Source organism: Rhinolophus sinicus, chromosome 8 (assembly GCF_057876585.1).
Source record: "Rhinolophus sinicus isolate RSI-liver-muscle chromosome 8, RSI-T2T, whole genome shotgun sequence".
Classification (NCBI taxonomy): domain Eukaryota; kingdom Metazoa; phylum Chordata; class Mammalia; order Chiroptera; family Rhinolophidae; genus Rhinolophus; species Rhinolophus sinicus.
This window is the reverse complement of record NC_142508.1, coordinates 82394732-82414502: the sequence shown is the minus strand read 5'-3', so window position 1 is coordinate 82414502 and position 19771 is coordinate 82394732. Positions and strand designations below refer to the sequence as shown.

At 58.3% G+C, this 19771-nt stretch overlaps 3 protein-coding genes across 5 annotated transcripts; 1 reads left to right on the top strand and 2 right to left on the bottom strand.

Annotated features, from left to right (window-relative positions):
* Positions 1-3575: 3575 nt before the first annotated feature.
* On the bottom strand, positions 3576-12218 carry TUBB3 (tubulin beta 3 class III). The gene is made up of 4 exons (XM_074316021.2): positions 12063-12218; positions 6398-6506; positions 5753-5863; positions 3576-4983 (listed from the first exon to the last, which is right to left on the bottom strand). Exons 1-4 carry the CDS (start codon positions 12117-12119, stop codon positions 3908-3910), a joined length of 1353 nt encoding a protein of 450 aa, XP_074172122.2. The 5' UTR covers positions 12120-12218; the 3' UTR covers positions 3576-3907.
* Positions 12219-12272: 54 nt separating this feature from the next.
* LOC148757611 (uncharacterized) lies at positions 12273-19719 on the top strand. 3 transcript variants are annotated; one of them, XR_016022147.1, is made up of 5 exons: positions 12273-12553; positions 12804-12877; positions 13179-15708; positions 16749-16844; positions 17108-19719. XR_016022147.1 is itself a non-coding variant. In XM_088800398.1 (3 exons), exons 1-3 carry the CDS (start codon positions 12374-12376, stop codon positions 13972-13974), a joined length of 1050 nt encoding a protein of 349 aa, XP_088656524.1. In that variant the 5' UTR covers positions 12273-12373; the 3' UTR covers positions 13975-17082. The 3 variants fall into 3 exon arrangements, 1 of the variants encoding a protein (XP_088656524.1); XR_016022146.1 differs by lacking the exon at positions 17108-19719 and adding an exon at positions 16991-17082; XM_088800398.1 differs by lacking the exon at positions 17108-19719 and having other exon boundaries at positions 13179-17082.
* MC1R (melanocortin 1 receptor) lies at positions 14833-16749 on the bottom strand. Its single transcript, XM_088800399.1, has one exon. It carries the CDS (start codon positions 15823-15825, stop codon positions 14833-14835), a length of 993 nt encoding a protein of 330 aa, XP_088656525.1. The 5' UTR covers positions 15826-16749.
* Positions 19720-19771: the final 52 nt, after the last annotated feature.

Below are 19771 nucleotides of genomic sequence, written 5' to 3'. Positions count from 1 at the left end.
ATTGATGAACATCTCGGCTGTTTCCAGTGTTTGCCTCTGTTTGTCCAGATGGAGAGTGGGTTCAAATGATGCTGTTTCTGAATATGCTGTCGGGAGCAGTGATAGCAGCATCTCAGGAGAGCACCAATCACAGACCACGTGTGGCGAGCCCATGAAAATGGCTTTTGTAAATTAGCATCGAGGGAGACCTCTGAGTCTGCTCGGGTGGGTGGCTACAACCAAATGCCACAGACTGGGTGACATAAACAACAGAAATTGATTTCTCCAGCTGTGGAGGCTGGAAGCCTGAGATCACGTTGCCAACATGGTCGGTGCTGGTGAGGGCCCCCTTTCTGGGTTTCAGAAGGCAGTTTTCTCCTTGTGTCCTCATGTGGCTGGTGGAAGGGGTGAGGGAGCTCTCTGGGTTTCTCATGAGGGCCCCAATCCGCCTGACCTCATCTGGTCCTAATGCCATCACACTGAGGGCTAGGATTTGACATGTGAATTGGGGGTGGGGACAGAAACATTCAGTCCACAGCAAGTGCAATGCTGAGAAGCCTGTTTTTGAACCTCAAAGACTGTGAGAAACACTGTTTGCAACCACACTAGTGGCAATGGGTGTCTGGCTCCTGCCAGGAGTGTCTGAGTCACGTGGTCACTTGATCCACAGAAAGTGTGAGTTTCACGTAGGGGTTTCCACACCGATGCCCCACGTCTGTTTTAACTCTGCAGTTCCCCTAGAAACGGTGTCCTGGGCAGCTTCCAAGTCCCGGTCTGAGGTGGATCTTACCCCCAGCCCGTGGGGAGGCGACTTCATCTCAGTTTTGCTTCACGCCTCCATTCCTCTGAATGCCACATAACCCTGGCTCATCCTGTTTTGGGGAGGACCGCACCCCACTCCACTGACAGTCTGGGGGCAGTGATGGCGGCATCTGGTGTCTCTGAAGGCTGGGCTTTACCCAGTATGTATGTGCTCTTTCAAATGAACCTATATGGAATTCAACTCCTAAAATACAAGCAATGACTTGTTCTTTGCAGCTGGGGAAAGTGCCCTTGAGAGGGGGTGTGACCTGGCCGCATGGGGAGGAGCAGAGTTGAAGGTTATCTCCTTTCAACTCTCTCACCGTCCCCAGGGGTGTTGGGCACAGTAGTGATTTAGCCCCCAATCTCCTCCATTCAAACCATGGCTCTGCCACTGACAGCTTGTCTTCGTGTCTCAGTTGCTTTATCTGTAAGCATCCGTGGATGGAGTGAAGGGCTCAAGAGCATCTGGCCCCCAGGATAGGTCCAGCTGTGGTGCTGCTGGGGGGGTCCCAGTCTAGGATTATTGGTCTAGCAATTAATGGACCATTGCCTAATATTAACATGACTACAAGTGGAATATTGATCACTGTTGATCTGAAATTCCATTTTGACTGTGCATGTTGTATTTGCTCTGGCAGCACCACCCCTGGGCTTGAGGTCATAACCTTGCCCCTGAGGAACCATGCCGGCTGGTCAGAGGGCGGAGGGGGGGTTGAGGCTGGAGGGTGCCCACATCTGGATGCCCTGGGCCCTTTACCCAGAATGAAATGGACAAGTGGATGTGAGGGCAGAACAGTCAGTGAGGTGGCTGGCCCAAAACACCACCCAGTAGGGTCAACCACACTGGATGGTGCCTGGCTCTTCTAGAGGATTCTGAAAGAGTGAGTAGCCATTGAACTGGCTCCTCCTGCCCATGCGTTCTGCAAACAAACCCGTCACTAATAACAGCAGAACCCTAGAAGAGCTGACACAGCCACGTACTCCTCTAGCTGGTGTCCATGTGTGTTTCTATCCCTGTTGCTGCATAACAAACCCCTCAGAAATTCAGTGGCATAAAGCGGCAGCTGTTCCATCAGCTCAGGGTGGGCAGTCGTGGGTCAGGAATCCACGAAGGGTGCAGGACTGTTCCACAGTGTCTGCAAAGCAGGAGTGCGGAATGAGTGCTAAATTACTCCTCCTAAGGAGATGGAGGCTCCTGGAAGGAACCAGCTGAAGGAGGGGGGAGGGCTGGAAATGAAGGGGTGAGGCCCCCCCACTGGAGAGGAACTCTGGGGAGCAGCAGACGGGATATGCCAGTTCCTGTGCCTTTACCTCCCACAGCAGTGCTGGAGTTGGGGTGGGGTCTGGGGAAGGAGAGGTGAGGGGTTGGCCCCCCAGCCAGCTGCACTGAGGCAGAGTGGCCCTAGGAGGTCGGGTGCATCTGAGCAAAGATGAAGTCCTTGTGGGCTCAGGTGCTCAGGAGGCAAGTGTGATTTGGGGCCATTTTAAGGAAAGTGCAGAGGAACATGACCTTGGGCCAGACGGCTGGCTCTGCCACTCGCCAGATGGCACATGCCCTCGCTTCTCTGAGCCTCTGTTTCTTTGCTGTGAAGTGTGGACAATAATGTGACGGGTAAATGAGGTATGTGTGTCCAGGCCTTAGGAGAGGCCCAGTGAAGGAGTGGACCTGGGCCCAGCAGGAGTACCTGTGAGTATCACGACCCGGGCAGACCTTTGTCAACACTGGCCAGGTGTCCCAACTTTTTGGGGGACAGAACCCTTTGAGAATCTGAGCTGTGGACACCCCCTGTCTCCCAACTCTGTGGAGACTGGCAGCCCTGCAAAGCCATGTGGACGTGGCATTGGAACCCAGCGGCTGTCCAGCACCTTTCACCATGTGGTGGTGAGGGCTCCATCTCCACCTGCCATGTGGCCTTGACTGCCACACACATTGGAATTCAGCTGTCTCATGTGTGAGGTGGTGAGCGGGTGTGAGGTGCTCAGCACAGGCCTGCTGCAGAGAAGGTGCCCACAAGCGTCAGTCCCAGGATGCGCGTCTCCGTTGCGGGGGCCACAGCCCAAACCTTGGCCCTTCCTGGCCCTCAGTCCCCTGACCCCTCTTCTGCACAGATATCCATAGAGGGGTGAGGCACGGGGGTGTCCTAGGGGAGCTAGGCTTCAGGACACCCGTGGCTTCCAGGGTGGGGTGTGGGATAGCCAAGCGGAGTGGGGTCTGGGCCGTCTAGCCCCGTGCACGCTCGCCATCGGTGGCCAGGGTGGCTGTTTCCAGGCGCCCATGCAGCCAGACACCGGGTGCTGTGGCCACAATGCGCTGACTCTGCCCGCCCTTTCCCAGGGCCCAAGCCCCAGCCCCCAAACACACCACGTGTTTCCGGGGAGTGCTCCAAGGCAAGGCCCCCTTCCTACCTCCCAAATGGGTCTTGGGCTTCCTGCCTGTAATGTCCAGCACAGATAAGCCGGAGGAAAACGCTGGAATGTTCGTCACCCCGTAGGAGACTAGGGATTGTTCCCAAGTCACGGGGAAGCCAGGCCTGGGCTTCTGAGATAATGCTTCATGAGGCAAGGCCCATTTTTCTCTCCGTCCCCTCCCAGGAGCCCCTGCTCCTCATTCCCAGGAGCTGCTCAGATGCTCTGCAGCGGGATTATGTGGCTCCACGCACAAGCCTGGCCCAGCCACCAGCCGGGGCGACAATGCCCTTTGCCCAGGCCCCTGGGGCTCCCTGTCTGCCCCTCGTTATCCTTCTGGGCCCAACATTCCAGAATAAAAAGAAATCTGAAGCATCAGGCAGGGGTATCAGACAGCAATAAATTTATTAAGTATCTCCCCAAAATATGAACACAAACCAGTAAAAAAACCTAAAATGAACCATAAAACATCAGACCTGGAGCTGACAATAAAGCAGAGACAAATGAGTGACACAAAAATGCAAATGACCTGTGGCGGGAAGACAGAGCTGAATGGACTCAGGTGGGGTGGGGAGGCTGCAAATACTGAAGGACAGACACGAGGGAGCCCTAGGGTGACGTGACGGGAGCCGGTGGGCGAGGCTGGGTGGCGTCAGTAGGTCTGGGGGACAGACCTCTTGGCCCTGGCCATGGTCTGACCCGCCCCCCCACCGCTGCTTCACTTGGGGCCCTGGGCCTCCGATTCCTCCTCATCATCTTCGTACATCTCGCCCTCCTCCTCGGCCGTGGCATCCTGGTACTGCTGGTACTCGGACACCAGGTCGTTCATGTTGCTCTCGGCCTCGGTGAACTCCATCTCGTCCATGCCCTCGCCCGTGTACCAGTGCAGGAAGGCCTTGCGCCGGAACATGGCCGTGAACTGCTCTGAGATGCGCTTGAACAGCTCCTGGATGGCTGTGCTGTTGCCAATGAAGGTGGAGGACATCTTGAGCCCGCGCGGCGGGATGTCGCACACGGCCACCTTCACATTGTTGGGGATCCACTCCACGAAGTAGCTGCTGTTCTTGCTCTGGATGGCCAGCATCTGCTCGTCCACCTCCTTCATGGACATGCGGCCCCGGAAGACTGTGGCCACTGTCAGGTAGCGGCCGTGGCGGGGGTCGCAGGCGGCCATCATGTTCTTGGCATCGAACATCTGCTGGGTGAGCTCGGGCACGGTCAGGGCGCGGTACTGCTGGCTGCCCCGGGCGGTCAGCGGGGCGAAGCCGGGCATGAAGAAGTGCAGGCGTGGGAAGGGCACCATGTTCACGGCCAGCTTGCGCAGGTCTGCGTTCAGCTGGCCCGGGAAGCGCAGGGAAGTGGTGACCCCGCTCATGGTGGCCGAAACCAGGTGGTTGAGGTCCCCATACGTAGGTGTGGCCAGCTTGAGGGTGCGGAAGCAGATGTCGTAGAGGGCCTCGTTGTCGATGCAGTAGGTCTCGTCCGTGTTCTCCACCAGCTGGTGGATGGACAGCGTGGCGTTGTAGGGCTCCACCACGGTGTCCGACACCTTGGGCGACGGCACCACGCTGAAGGTGTTCATGATGCGGTCGGGGTACTCCTCACGCACCTTGCTGATGAGCAGCGTGCCCATCCCGGACCCCGTGCCCCCTCCCAGCGAGTGGGTCAGCTGGAAGCCCTGCAGGCAGTCGCAGTTCTCACACTCCTTCCGCACCACATCCAGCACTGAGTCGACCAGCTCGGCGCCCTCCGTGTAGTGCCCTTTGGCCCAGTTGTTCCCAGCCCCGCTCTGGCCTGTGAGGTCAGGAGGTGGCACAGAGGGTCATGCCTCCCACACCTGCTCGAACATCCCAACCCAGAGGGCCACTGCACCCGCTTCCCCGCTACCAAATGGGAGGCCACCCGTCCTCATGCTCCCCACGGCTCACCACGCTGTTCTGTCGGGGTCCATGCTGCCCAGCTGCCATATTAAGCGCCCTAGTCAGAATCTGAGAACCTGGAGTTACAGCTCCAGCTCTGCCTCACTTAGGGGTCCTAGGTGACTTCCTCAGCCCTTCCCTCCAGTCCACCCACCATCTGGCTGGCGGTGCTGGTGGCATGAACTACAACCCCCAGAGTCCCTGGCACCTTGGGTGATGGATATGGATTGTGCCCATCTGTAGTTCTGAGCTCTGGAAGGCAGAAATGGGGCAACGCCCTCTTATGGTAAGTGTGCCAGCATCCAGGGCCCTGCCACTCATCATGGGCATGAGGACCACCTGATCTCTTGATCAGTGATGTCGTGTTGGCAAATGCCAGGCCTCTGGAGGCTGTGATTCCTGTCCCATCAGCTCTACAACATTCCTGTAAGCTTAACTCTGTTTTACACACAGTTCTTGAAATATACACTGGTTTCTGTTCCCCGCACAGAACCCTTTCTCTGGGCCTCCACTGCAAACTGCAAAATGGGAGATCAGCTCTGCCCTGCAAGATTGCGTTGAGGGCGACGATGCCCTTTTGTGCCTGTTGATCTGGACTGGCCCGTGATGGGGTCTGCCATCAGTATAGGACCAGGGAAACTTACCAAAGATGAAGTTGTCAGGCCTGAAGAGGTGCCCAAAGGCCCCAGACCGGACGCTGTCCATGGTTCCGGGCTCCAGGTCCACCAGGATGGCCCGAGGCACATACTTGTGAGCTGAGGGGAGAGGGTGGGTTATGTGGGTCACAGAGGCTCAGGGGCTCCTCCTGGCCTCTGAACCCTGCCTTGGCCTCCTAGCCTGGTCCTATCGCCCTGAGAACTCAGAATCTTGTCACAGAGGCAGGAACTATGTGTGAAAAGGGAATTGACGGGACTGCCAGGACCAAATCCCACATCCATGTGGGCAGGTTAGCATTTCTCCAGCTCAATATAGACACCATTTCACACCAGTTGCTAAATGGTCCCTGCTCAAGTCCTCCAGGTGACCCCGGCTCCGGACCCTCCTATAGGAAGGCCCCCTGAGGGGGCTTTCGGGGCCCTGCCCAGCCTTGTCCACGCCTCTGGAGTGTGCATGTGTCTTGTGGCCATGGAACTCATTCGAATCTCACTGTAGTGACATTTACTAGGATTCCTTGTCTTTATTCTGTGCGTGTCAAGTTATATCTGCCTGCCAACCAATAAGAGGGCAGATCCCAGGACCCAGCATCCAGGTGCCCTCCCACCTCCCCTGGGTCAAGGATGGGAACTCACAAGAGGCCTCGTTGTAGTAGACGCTGATCCGCTCCAGCTGCAGGTCTGAGTCTCCCACATAGTTTCCACTGGGGTCTATGCCGTGCTCGTCGCTGATGACCTCCCAGAACTTCAGGGAGAAAGGAGAGGTCAGCAGGTGGCCATGACCCCCACCAGGCCCTGTCCCTCCCAAGGCGTACAAGCCCTGCATGTAAAATTGGGGGCTTGGACACAAACTCTACAGTAGTCCCTTTGAGTCTTCGGTAAAGAACCCCAAGCTTTGTCATCTGTCAGAAAATTGTTGTAATAAGTGTCACTTCCACGGTTCTTGGAGTCCTCAGCCGACACAGGGCAGCACACAGACCCAGCTCTGAACCTGCTGCCCAGGGTCAGTAACAAACACCCTCTGTGGGTGGCTCTTATTATTCACTTTTCAGATGAGGAAACTGAGGCACAGAGAAGGTAAGTGACAGAGACAGAGTCTGGGCTCCACGTGCCCCTCGGTATCAGGGCAGAGGACGTGCAGTGACAGGGTCAAGCAGCCTCAACCACAGCACAGGGGCCCCAAGTGGGGACTTGCCTGGGGTCACCCAGCCTGTCCACGCACAGCCCTAATTGCCAGGCCCCCTGCTGCCCGCGCCCCCCTCAGGCAGGAAGCCACAGCGCCTCTCACACTTTGCTCCCATGACTGCAGCAGGCAGGGGGGTAGGCCAGGGCCTTGACTCAGGAACTGAACCACCCCACCCAGCTGGGTGACCTTGGGCAGATTCCAAAAATACTCTGTGCCTCAGTGTCCTCATCTGTTCAATGGGCCTACCCATGAAAACAGGCCACTGTGAGAATAAAGTGAGTGTCTGTGAAGGCGTGTGAAGGGCGTGTGGCGGAGGCTAGTGCTGTGTGCAGTTATCAGCACGTGTGTCCACACAAGGGCACGTGCCCTGGGGGGAGGGAAGGCTGCACAGAACCCTGCCCTCGCACCAGGGGCACTTCCGGTTGGCCCACACAGGCAGGAGGTTGCTGGTCATACAGGGTGACTTCCCGGTGCCCCTTCCCCTTGCTCCTCAGGGGTGGGGTGACTTTCAGAAGATGAATGGCTGTGAAGTGGGCTGAGCAGGAGTCCTGCCCTGGGACAGGCTGCCCGGTTACAGAAGTGGTTAGAACAGTCTACATGTGCTCCTCTGTGCAGAGGTGTCCCCAGCAGACAGAAGGCTCCTGGCAGCTGTGCCCAGCTGCCTGGGCATGCGGCCCCGGCTGGGGAGAGACTTCTTTCCACTGTATGCCCTTCAGTTCTTTTGGAATTCTTTGTCACATGCACATGTTAAATTCATGCACACAAAAAGATTAATAATCAAATTGTTTAAAAACCTGAAAAGTATGAACAGGGTCATTATTATAAAATGCATAGAAGCATCTTGGCAATTCATCAGAGAGACTGTTCTCAGAGGTCAGAGGTCACCTTTCAGCGACATGAGATTGGATTCCGTCCCTATTTTGTGCTTTTTCATCACTGCTAAAGTTTTCTTCTTCTTTTTTGCATTAAGTGTATGTTAATTTTGTACTTTGAAAAAATAAACATACAGAAATGCCACTCAGAGGCATTCAGGGCCTGATCAGAGCTTCCTGTCACTGCCTGGCTCCCCATTCTTTCCTTCCCCAGGCTGTCCACGAGGCTGAATCTGGGGACACCCCAAACCTCTGGCTTCAGGAACACACACAGCCTCTGTAGAGGAGGGGTGAGCTCAAGACAGCAAGTGTGGGGCCAGGAGAGAGTGACCCAGGTACCACGTCATCTATGGGAAGCATGTTCTTCCAGGAGACAACGGACCACAGTGGGTGCAGACCCCAGCACCAGCCAGCATGTGACAGTGACTCCACCTCTTGGGACCTCAGCTTTCTCATCTGTAAAGTGGACGTGATAACGGTATCCACATCAAGGGGTTAACGTAAGTCCTGACACATAAAAGCATTCAGTGTGGGCCGGCCCGGTGGCTCAGGCAGTTAGAGCTCTATGCTCCTAACTCCGAAGGCTGCCAGTTCGATTCCCACATGGACCAGTGGGCTCTCAACCACAATGTTGCCAGTTCAATTCCTCGACTCCCACAAGGGATGGTGGGCTGCGCCCCCTGCAACTAAGATTGAACACGGCACCTTGAGCTGAGCTGCTGCTGAGCTCCCAGATGGCTCAGTTGGTTGGAGTGCATCCTCTCAATCACAAGGTTGCCAGTTCGACTCCCGCAAGGGATGGTGGGCTGTGCCCCCTGCAACTAGAAATGGCAACTGGACCTGGAGCTGAGCTGCGCCCTCCACAACTAAGACTGAAAGGACAACAACTTGAAGCTGAACGGCACCCTCCACAACCAAGATTAAAAGGACAACAACTTGACTTGGAAAAAAAAAAAGGCCTGGAAGTACACACTGTTCCCCAATAAAGTTCTGTTCACCTTCCCCAATAAAATCTTTAAAAAGAAAAAAAAAAAAGCATTCAGCAATTCAGCAAATGTTGGATGTTGGCTTTGTTGAGCAAAAAGGCCTTAGATGCTTTTTCAATTGGTAAAGCCATATGCGCTGATAACTTAAATAAAAGATAGCTTTAAAAAATCAACATGCTTTGGAATACCGTGGCATAGTGAAAGATCACCAGAGACATGAGATCTCCAAGATATACCCTTGAGGAAAAAGGCACAGTGAGCAATGACATATACAGTAAAAAGGGAAACCTTATGACAGATGCTATATTCCTGTACAAAGACGTGTGCACATGTGCAGAGCAGGGAATAGAAGAATGAAAAACAGACCTGCCCACTGGAGGGCGTGCCTCGAGGGACAGGTGGTTAAATGGTTACTTTAGCCTGACCTGCAGTGTTTCAATATTTTAGAAGTGTTTCAGTATTTTATATTAATACTTGCTTTTGCAGTTAAAATAAAATGATAATTTAAAATAGTAAATAGACCCCATTAGTAAAATAGATTATGTAATATTTAATAAATAATAAAATACAATTTTGTAAGTTAAATAAGAAATCTTTATGATCACCACTACAAATGAGAAAAGTACCAGATGGCCGTGGACTCAGGGTCCAGGCCACAGCTCCCATTTCAGACCCTAAGTTTTTGTCTGGCGGTGGGGGCGGGTCAGGCCCTGGGCGGCGGCGCTGTCCTTGGTGCTGATCCTTTACCGCGCTGCTCAGGAGCCCAAGGCAAGTGGTGTGCAGCCGCTCCCTGGACGCAGGGGCGGGGGTGTTAAGTGTCTCCAAGACACCATGCCTTTTCCCACCCCCACCCCACCCTTCCACAGCGAAGGCCACCGTGACCCATTAAGGAGGCGCGGGGGCAGAGGGAGGCTGGAGGAAACGAAAACCCCTCCTCCCTTTGGCTGTCAGGGCCAGAGCCCCTCCCCTCTGTGGCCCCGCCCTGAGGAGGGGGCGCAGACAAAGGCTCCAGGACAGCCCTGCCTCCCTAAGGGAGGAGGAAAGGGTCCTGGACTCATCTGCCCAGTTGTGGGGGTGCGGGTACCCCAGGCATCCTGCTGTATCCACGCAGACAAAGATTCAAACTCCTGCCAGTTCAGGCAGGTGACTCAATTTCCCCGAGCGTTGAGTTTTTTCATCTTTGGGAGAAGGATGACACCCCGTCTCACTGCACTCTGGCTCGGTGCTCAACAGGTAGTGGTCAGATAGGCATGTCCTCTCCTAGTCCCAGATGGCCCTGACCTCCGTCCATCCCCTCCTGCTCTCCCCAGAGTGGGCAGCCTGATTCTGGCAGCGCTCAAGGACGAGTCAGCAGGAAAGCAGCCCCCTTGCCCACACCAGTCAGCTGATGCCGATGGGGGACAGGAAAGCGTGGCCCTCCCCCTTCCACGGAAACAGAAATGGCCAAGGATCTGCCTGTCTATGAATCAGAGGCTGAGCTACTGGGCAGGCAAATTCTCCACATGGGGCCGGGCAGCCTCTGAGAACTTTCTTCAAGTTTGGACTCAAAGGGGCAGAGACTGGGAAGGTAAGGAAGGATTCCCCTCCCCCAAATCCACCTCTGTCTTGTTTGATTGTTAAAAAGAATCAGATATAAATTTTTACAACAAACATAAATTAAGAAAATCAATGCGAAAGGAATAAGAAGTAATAAGCAAACCCAAGGGTCACAGCGCTGAGAAGCAGGAAAAAGAATCTCTGCGGAGGACACTGTGGGGAGCAGCTGTGGGAGGTGCGGCCCTGCCTTTGCCAGACGTCCTGTCCCAGCAGGGGAGGAGGGGCACAGCTGCATCACCACTCCCCCAGGCCCAGACGGGATTCAGGGCTGCTCTCCCTTACCGCGCGACCCCTGGCCCTCCGAGGAGCAGATGTTCAGGGCAGGCCTGGCCCCTGTGACATTAATGAGCTCTCGGCCCCTCCTGCATGGCCAGGGCAGCTGTCAGCGATTGCCCCAGGAGCCCTGATTTGATTTGAGGCCATCGTCCCCCAGGCATCCCCCTCCCCCAGCTCCTTCCTCGGGCAGGCACAGCTGTCTCCTCAGTAATTAGGAGTCTCCCGCTACCACCTCCCCGAGACCCTATCCCAGGGGCCTCCACCCTAGAGCCCAAATTGCAATTTACATGTCAGCCACGTGGCTGCCCCAGACCCCTTGCAATTAGCTTTTTTGTTCTTGCCTCGTTTCCATGGCAACCCCCTCCAGAGGAAGCCTTTCTTCGGCCCCTTCCCCTCCAGGACTTGTCTCCTACCCCCGCCTCCTTTGGGGACCAGCTCAACACCCTCCGCGCGCTGGGTCCCTGGCCTTGGTCCTGACAAGGCCACCCTCTCTCTCGTGTTGTTTTGAGGGAGCCAGGCCCTCAGGGCCGCACCCACCCCGCCTGGGCCCCGCACTGGGTGTCCGCAGGGACTTGCTGTGTGACCTTGGGCAAGGGACAGCCTCCCCGGACTTGGAGACGCGACACCAGCCTCCTGGGTACGTGCCACCTCCTCTTCCCGCCTCAACCCCAACATCTTTGAGATGGGCTAACAATGGAGGGGAGGGGCCGCTTGGCGTTGAGCTTTCCAAGCCTGGAGCCCGGCTTTGTTCCCACGTCCAACCCCCAGACTCGCGGTCCAATCCCACGTGGCGTTTGCCCAGGCGGGTCCACGCTGAGGGAGACTACAGTACTGGACCAAGGTCACCCCAAGTGCGGGCCCAACTTCTCCCTCAACAAAGGAACAGGGTAGGGCCAGGAAGCAGAGGGTTATCGGAGCGAGGCTGGGGGCACTGGGGCGGCTTTGGCCTCTGGGAGAACCTCCTGTTCCTGGGGGGAAGGAGGGCGGAGGAAATCATTATGGCTTTGAGGGGGGAGCCCCACCCAAACCTTCCCACCCCACCATCTCGCTTAAGGCTTAGTTGCGACCCCAAAGGAGGGCCACGCGCAGCCGGCGCCCCAGCTGCACCTGCAGCGGCCGGCGGAGGGCGCAGCTGCGGAGGGAGCGTCGCCGCGGACTTGCTCCGCGCTCGCGCAGGCCCAGGGGACGGGGACAGGGGCCGAGGAAAGGCGGGGGTGGGAGCGGCAGGGAGGGCTCGTTGCTTTGTTCTCGGCTTCGCAATGGCGAGTGCGGCTCGGGGTGAACGGCGCCGCCCTGCTGCCCTCCCTCTGGTGCCGGGTCGGGTGGGGACGCGGCAAGCGCGCCGGGTGCGCGGTCGGGCGCGTGGCGGCGGCGCGCGGCCTCACCTTGGCCCCGATCTGGTTGCCGCACTGACCGGCCTGGATGTGCACGATCTCCCTCATGCTCGGTGCGTGGCGGGCGGCTGCGGGACGCGCGCTGACTGCCGGGCTGGCTGCGGAGGCTCTGCCGCCCCCGCTACCCGCTCTTATAGGCTGGGCCCCGCCCGCCACGCCCTGCGTGGCGTCACCGCGCGCGGCCAATCGGGGGAGCTGCCGCAGAATGCGGCACCAGTGCTGCAGCATCCGTCCGCCGCCACCGGGGTCTGGGGGCCCCCGGTCCACCAGAAAGGAGGGGCTGGCGGGCTCCAGGGAAGACAATGAAGTCCTCTGGCCTTGGGACCCCGCACCGCCCGCCCTCGCCGGTCCCACTCCTCGGCTTTGCAAAGGAGGGTCTTTCTTCCCCGCACCCGTTTAGGGACCAACCCCATCTTCCCACCCCAAAGGTCGACATGGACGCCTCCCAGCTCCTTGTGTTGTGGCAGGAAGGGACCGACAAGGTACTCTGAGCTTCGCCGGAACCCTTAGGGGTGGAGCAGGCAGGAAACTGCTGCAGCAGGCACTGAGAGCAGGCATGGGGCAGGGCTGAGAAATGCCTGAGTCACGGGTTATGGGTACAGGAGGGCGTTGGCGGGCGACTATGGCAGCTCTGAGCTTCACTGTCCTCCTCTGCAGTGGGGGATGGCACCTGCCCCTCCTCCCCCTGGGGGCTGCCGTCAGATTCCAACTGGATCTGCCTTGTACCCCCAGCAGGCACAGCGCCTGGCACGCAGCCACTGCTCAGTGAATATTGGTTTCATGAATTGTCATAAGAACACAGCCAGGTGAGGGACCGACAGGGTGGGGGATGGTGTGCATTGGTTTCTAACTCACTCCGTGATGTCACCTGTACGTCTGGATTCTTGGTCCAAGTGAGGGCACAGGGAGGGGGCTATATAGGGAGGTGGTATGTGCATAAGGTGGGGGTTCTTGGAGGAAAAACTGGGAGAGTCCACTGGTCAGAGGAGGGAGGGAAGTGGGCATGCAGCGACACTGACACTTCTACACGCGCACACACTAGCGGCTCTGTATTCTCCTGGTAGACTAGGGAAGCCACCTGATAATAAGGTCCTTCTGATATTTCAGGAATGAGCTTCTCCAGAAAGAGTGTTCCCCATGCAGTCGGCAGAACACGATCGTAGGTACGCTCAGCACTGGGCTGGCATGGTGGGGCTGTGTGCTCTCTTCTCCCCTCCTGCAGCTCCCCAGGTTAGCAAGTCTAGAAGTGGGTCTTTTGTTCTCAAGAGAAGCCCCTCCCCCACAACGTGTCCATGATGTGCTTTTCTGTGGTTGGCTTCCAGCCACCTGGGGCCACGCCCTGTCCCCCCCTCTCAGGGGGTCCCTGGTGAGCATTTGGCTCTTCCCTGGAGCCGGCTGCACCTCCCTGTCTGAGCAAACAAAGCTTCACAGCATCCAGTCAGCCATCCCGGGCCCTGCCGCCCTGGGGCCAGACTGGCCCCCCTCCAACCCCAGAGGGCTCTGGTGCGGACTCAAGGCTGACTCACCGTCCTGTCTCCCAGCAAAGGCTGGCTCTGCTGGGAATCAGCTCCCAGCCCTGAGACCTGCAGTCAGGGCTGGAGCTGCCAGTGTGGGTGGGGCACTGGCCAGCTGGGGGGCTGCAGGTGTCTCTAGAACCGTCCTGGAGTTGGCTGATACTATCGCTTTGCCTCCACTGACCCTGTGCCAGGAAGTGGGTCGACTGTGCAGGAGACCAGGTGGGCTCCTCAGTGAGGGGTCCTGGGCTGCAGCAGAGGGTGGAGCCAAGGCTACCCGCAGCAGGCAGCATGGTCCACCCCAGATGCCCACTCCCAGGACTGGGACCTTGCTGGACAGCTCCACCCATGCAGGATGCCTAGCCTCAGATACATCCCGAGGTGGCTGAGCACTGACCCCTCCCAGGACGGCATTGCTGGGGGGAACAGAAAGCCCAACCTCTGACCCACCTGCTCCATGGGCCCCTCAGAGCAGATGAGGAGGGGCCAGTGGTGCCCCGTCTTCTGCAGCTGAGGGCGGCCTGGGCAGTGTCTGAGCCTGTCACCATGGAGGTGGTGGGCACAGGGCTACCCTGGGCTGGGGGTTGCATGTGGAGAGTCGGCAAAGACACAGGGTAAGAGTAGCCGCAACTTGGGTCCCCATGCGCTCCCCTCCGGAGGCGGGACCTCCGGCACTCTGGCGTCTTTGCATGCCAGCCAGTTTCTGGCACTTACTTCTCCCCCTCATTACTCCCACCCCTCCCCTCTCCCCCAGCCTCTACCCTCAAGCTTCAAGCAGTACGGGGAGGGAGCTGATGCATGGCAGTGAGGCTGCCCCAATGTTGTATTTATTACCAGACCGCTTTCCAGCCCAGAGACTCTGTGAGCAGGCACTGGCCGTGCTGCCTTGCAGACAGACATGCTGAGAGCCTTAAAAGACATCGGCTACACCCAGCCACTGCAGCACCTGCAGACACAGGCCCCCCAGAGGCAGGACCTCATCCTTCCTGTGAGGCTGGGTCTTGCTGGTCACAGAGTCCCTTCTCCGGAGGCCTCCTTGGGAGCAGCACTTCTGATGGCTCTTCACATGCCGGTTGGCCAGGCTCAAGTCCCCAGAGTTGGGTGTGTCCCCCTCAACTCCTCATGGAGAATCGTGTTATTCCTCTCTGGCACCAGAGGGTCTGTGCGTTCACACCTTCAGAGGTCATCTAGCCCCTCTGCTTTGACAAGCGACTGCCCCGGTCACACAGGCACTGGGCCATGTGGTGTCACCCCCGCCACCAGCAGCACAGCATCACCTCTCGGAGCGTCCTCCGGAGCTCCTGGCTGCGGAAGGCGTACACGAGGGGGTCGGCAATGGCGTTGCACATGATGAGGACCAGGAAGAGGTGGGAGTTCTTGAAGATGCAAGCACAGGTGGGGTGCTGAGGACAGAGGACGGTGAGTGAGAGGTGCAGGAAGAAGGGGCCCCAGCAGAGGAAGAAGATGCCCAGCAGGAGGGTTAGGGTGGCAGCGCCCTTGAGGCCGGAGCCCTGGTGGGTGGGGCGCCGCGTCTTGTGCAGCCGGGCAATGCCACGGGCATGCTGGCACGCCCGGGCAAGCATGTGGACGTACAGCACCGCCATGAGCACCAGCATGGCTACGAAGAAGCTGACGAGGCAGAGCAGGGCAGCCGTGTGGGCATAGTAGCTGGTGAAGAGGCTGCTGGAGATGGCGCTGGCCACCCAGATGGCTGCGATGGCCCGCCACACCCGCGGCAGTGTCACGATGCTGTGGTACCGCAGCGCGTAGAAGATGGAGATGTAGCGGTCCACTGCGATGGCGCCCAGGAAACAGAGGCTGGACACCATGGAGGCGCACACGAGCACGTCGATGACCGTGTCGAGCTGCTGCACCACGGCAGCCCGCGCAGCCAGGGCGCCTGCCTCCAGCAGCTGCGTGACGGCCGTCTCCAGCACGTTGCTCACGCTCACCAGCAGGTCGGCTGCGGCCAGGCAGCAGATGAGGAAGTGCATGGGCGAGTGCAGGTTGCGGTTCCTGGCGATCGCGGCCACCACCAGCACGTTCTCCACCAGGCTCACCAGCCCCAGGCTGAGGAACAGCCCATCGGGAATGTGCACCTCCAGGCACCGGGGCCCCGTCCGGTTGGTGGCCAGCGCGAGGTGGGGGGCGGCTGGGGAGGTGGAGTTGAGGGCGTGCAGCAGCCTCTGGGGCCCCTGCGTGGCCATAGTTCCTCCAGGAAGCAGGAGGGGGTCCTCCATCCACAGAAGTTCCACTCAGCTCATGGTGCCACCAGTAGGGCGGCTCGTGTGTACCCCAAAGTCCACCCTCACACTCACCCTCTCCCTGGTTGGACAAATGTCGGCCCGGGCATGGCCCAGAAGGAGAGGCCCCAGCCTCTCCACCAGTCTAGTCTGGTCACTTCCCAGCAAGACCCCAAGCTCGGCAGCACCGACCCTCTGCCTTCAGCCCACCTCCCCACCTGTTCGCTGGCGGTGCGGTCGCTCAGGTCTTCATGCATCTGCCTCCTGCCTCCCCAGGTCAGGGGTGCGCTGAGGTCTGGAAGAATGGAGCCTTTCTCCACGTCTTTAAAGTGGGTCCTGAAGCCCCTCCTCCTGAGGGCAGCCACATGATGGGCGTGTGCCCTGGAATGCACCCTGGCCTGCCGCTAGGTGGAGCAAATGGCCCCTGGGGCTGTCCAGGCTTCCAGGGTCCCCAGACTACTGGGGGGACATCTCCCTTTCCCACTCAAAGCCCCTGCAGCCTGGCCAGCCTCACCTGTGCTCAGCCAACCAGCGCTCCCAGTCTGGCCTCTGCTCCAGGCTTCTGTGCACGTGGGGCACCCTCTGGACCTGTCCCTGAGACTTCCAACCCTCTAGGCCCACAGCAAACACCACCTCCTCCAGGAAGCCCTCTGTTCCTCCACGCCTGTCTGATGCTGCTCTGCCTCTGGAATGCTCATTAGCTGTTCACTGTCCATCCCCAGCCCTAATGCCTAATCCCTCACCTCATGTTAGATGTTGACCGAGGGCAGACCCTGCCCCAAGGTACCCCCATCCTTTTGCTGAGTGCTGCCAGGGGCGTCCTGGCCACATGGGCTGCAGGAGCCTCGCAGGGACAGAGGTGCTGGCCCCCATTTCCTCTGTGCCAGGAACCACTTCCAGACCTGTCTCTGTCACTGCAGGAGCTGGGTCAGCAGTGCCCCATGGCCCCGATGGCCCCATTCTACCTGCTCCCATCACTCACTCACTGAGAACCATGCCCTCCTCGGAAGGCCCAGGTGTGTGTGGGGGCTCATTCCTCTGTTGACAGGTGGCGAGTGGCTGGTGGTGGAGGTGAGGGGCGGGGTGGGGGAGCCCGAGGGAGGTCTGTTTTGGGTGTATCTGTGATGTTCCTGCTGAAGTTCATTCTCACCCATCCTCCCAGTTGCCAGATGGCCTCGAAGCACCCACATGTGTGAGCACAATTACTAGCCACTTACGGTATCAATCACTGCTTCCATCTGCACAATTTACAAAGCTCTCTGCCCCCTTTGTTTTGAAGCCCGCCACACATGAACGTGCACCGTTATACATATGCAGGCTGGTGGATGCCCGTCTGCACACAGCAGCGCCCAGTTGGAGCAGATGAGGCAGTCACCGCACTGGATACCCTGGGGCCGTCCTGCCCCACTTTGGAACTATCTGTGCCCAGACCCGGTTCAGGCCTCCCGCTTAGCACTGAGACATCCTTGAGCTGCATGGAGTGGCAGCTTAAGGTGTCCACCACGTTGGCATTGGGGCAGCCCCTACTGCTGGGCACTTTTGTCACACAGGCATGTTCCAGCTGGCATGTCCCCCAAGGAGTGGGCTTCCATGCTCAGGTCTTTAGCTTTTGTAGATTTGGCCAAACCATTTCCCCAACTGGTGGCCCTGCCTGCCTGTTTCTGGCAGTGCACAAACCCCCACTCTGTGCAGTCCCAAGTCCCACAGGAAGCAGGCACACCCCCTCCCATTGACCTCCTGGTGGAGAGCCCTAAGGGAGCTCAGGGTCCCAGGGTAGGTCACGAGGCAGAGCTGCAGCAGAGGAAGAGGTCCCGGCAACAGGGAGGGGCTGGGCTGGCACCTCCACAAGTCCTAGGACCAGCCCTGCAGCGATCCATCCCCTAGGGCCACCTTCCAGCCCTGGGGCACCAATGAGCATCTGCTGGGCTGCCCCCAGCTGCTGTGTCGTGACATTTCAGGGATGTTAGTATTTCCAGCTCTATAAATGAGGCCTTTGAGGTGGCCAGTACCCCCCACCCCCAGCCTGAGACTTCAAAGGGCGTGAGAACTGGGCAGCCTTTGGCAGGCGACCACAGCCCTCTTCCTGCTGAGGCCTCAGAACTCCCCATCTGGTTCTCACTGAATCTGCCCGCTGGGGATGCCATTCGAGGGAGACAGCAGGTACAGTCGAGCTGGAAAGTCATCTCTGTGATTAGTTACAGTCACGGGGGAAACATCTAATGACATCACAGATGATCTGAAGGCCAATTATATCACTCCATCGCCGGTGCCCCTGGGAGAAACTGAGTGACGGCCAGGAGACAGGCGGTGGGCACGTCCCCTCAGAGACGACAGCCCCGCCCACTGAGGTGGCTGTGAGAACAGGAAGCCCCTCGGTCCTAGCACCAAGAAGTGTCAGGCACACAGGACTGCAACACGCAAGCATTAGGTGTGAGTGAGCTCTGTGGGGACACTGGGGCATGAGAAGCTTCGCATATTGAAGAGTCGGGGGCGCCTGTCACTAGCCACAGCAGGAGGTAGGGGTCACTGCCTGAGCAGGGGGCTGTGCTTTCGTCATGGGGGTCCCCTGAGGGTCAGCCAGGAGACAGCCACACGGGGTGTGCAGCCCCTCCTGGGTCTCGGCACAGTGGAATCTCAGGGAGGGCTGGCACAGAGCTGGGTCGCCGTGTCTTGGTTCGAGGATGGTCTAGTTTTCTTTGACTTGGGGGTGTGTGTGGCTTATGTGCCCTCCCAGTGCTGCCTGCGCTGAAGGGGGGGTCTGACTTGGTGGCAAAGGGCACAACCCGTTAGCCATCCTGCCCATGGGTAGCACAAGGCCTGTGAGGGATGCTTCACCCTGGACACTGGGTGTTCAGACATGGGGGACCAGGCGGTCTTCTACCTCCCGCAGAAACGCTGCTGCAATGACGTAAGCCCAAGCACTTTCCTCACCGCCTGGGCCCAGCCTCTCTCGTTCATTACCCCCTGGACATGGGCTCTTCATTTTCAACTTCACCAGCTCCTGGCTGCAAGACGGCTGCTACAGCTTCAGACATCACATCCCCATCTGGGCACCAAGGTCTCCTTGCTTACATCATTTTCAGAGAACAAGTCCCTTCCCCGAAGACCCCCAGCAGACTCCTATCTTATTGGCTGAAGTGCATCTCAGGCCACCCTCATGGGGGACGTGTGCACTGAAGACAGGATGGGATTGTTGGTTTTATACTGGACCCCGGGGCTGGGTATAGGTCCCTTCCACCAGATCGTTACGGCAAGAAATGAGGTGTGGGTGCCAAAATGGACAGACCTCACAATGTCTGCGGGGCTCTGTCCTAGCCATGCGTGCTCAAAGCACAGGGGCAACTGCTGACCCTCCAACACCGGAAGCCCTCCAGTTGGGAACTGCTGAAAGGATGACCTCCCCAGTGGGTGACTTCACACCAATGATGAGAACAGCTTAGGACTCCCTGGGACGATGGCTGATGGAGCAGGACTCGGGCGGGCGCGATGGGAGACAACTGGCCTGCATTCCCAGCCACACAGCCAGCCTGGGGCCCAGACCCCACCCTGGAGCACATGGGCAGCGCCTCCTTCAAACCCCGTCTGCTGCTTCTGGGTGGAGGTCAGGGACGGGAGGGTGCAGTGGACAGAACACCTCCAGCTCATGACCTCAGTGCCCTGGATCCTTCCAGAACCAAACAGACACCTAAGTCCCAGGCAGCCCTGTGTGGTCTTCAGCTGTCAATCAAGTGTGCCCAGACCTGCACCAGCCGACAAGCCCGCCCTTAACCACATGCTCCATTCACCCCAAGGATCAAATGTCCCCAATTTCTGCCCGGCACACTCCCCAGAGCTGCGAGACCCTCCTCTCAGGCTTCCCCTTGACTCAGTAAAACCATTTGTCAGACTGGACAGACTGTGTCCTACTGCCCAGCCCAAGGAGCCCAGCGTCAGTTCCTGCTGA

What these genes read in the sequence shown, in the direction of transcription:
- TUBB3 (XM_074316021.2), bottom strand. Translation starts at nt 12,119, where the DNA reads ATGAGGGAGATCGTGCACATCCAGGCCGGTCAGTGCGGCAACCAGATC. An exon ending in GCAACCAGATCGGGGCCAAG is followed by an intron (nt 6,507 to 12,062) that starts GTGAGGCCGCGC and finishes TTCTCCCTGAAG; the next exon opens with TTCTGGGAGGTCATCAGCGA. An exon ending in CTACTACAACGAGGCCTCTT is followed by an intron (nt 5,864 to 6,397) that starts GTGAGTTCCCAT and finishes CTCTCCCCTCAG; the next exon opens with CTCACAAGTATGTGCCTCGG.
- LOC148757611 (XM_088800398.1), top strand. Translation starts at nt 12,374, where the DNA reads ATGAAGTCCTCTGGCCTTGGGACCCCGCACCGCCCGCCCTCGCCGGTC. An exon ending in GGCAGGAAGGGACCGACAAG is followed by an intron (nt 12,554 to 12,803) that starts GTACTCTGAGCT and finishes TTGTACCCCCAG; the next exon opens with CAGGCACAGCGCCTGGCACG. An exon ending in TGTCATAAGAACACAGCCAG is followed by an intron (nt 12,878 to 13,178) that starts GTGAGGGACCGA and finishes CTGATATTTCAG; the next exon opens with GAATGAGCTTCTCCAGAAAG.
- MC1R (XM_088800399.1), bottom strand. Translation starts at nt 15,825, where the DNA reads ATGGAGGACCCCCTCCTGCTTCCTGGAGGAACTATGGCCACGCAGGGG.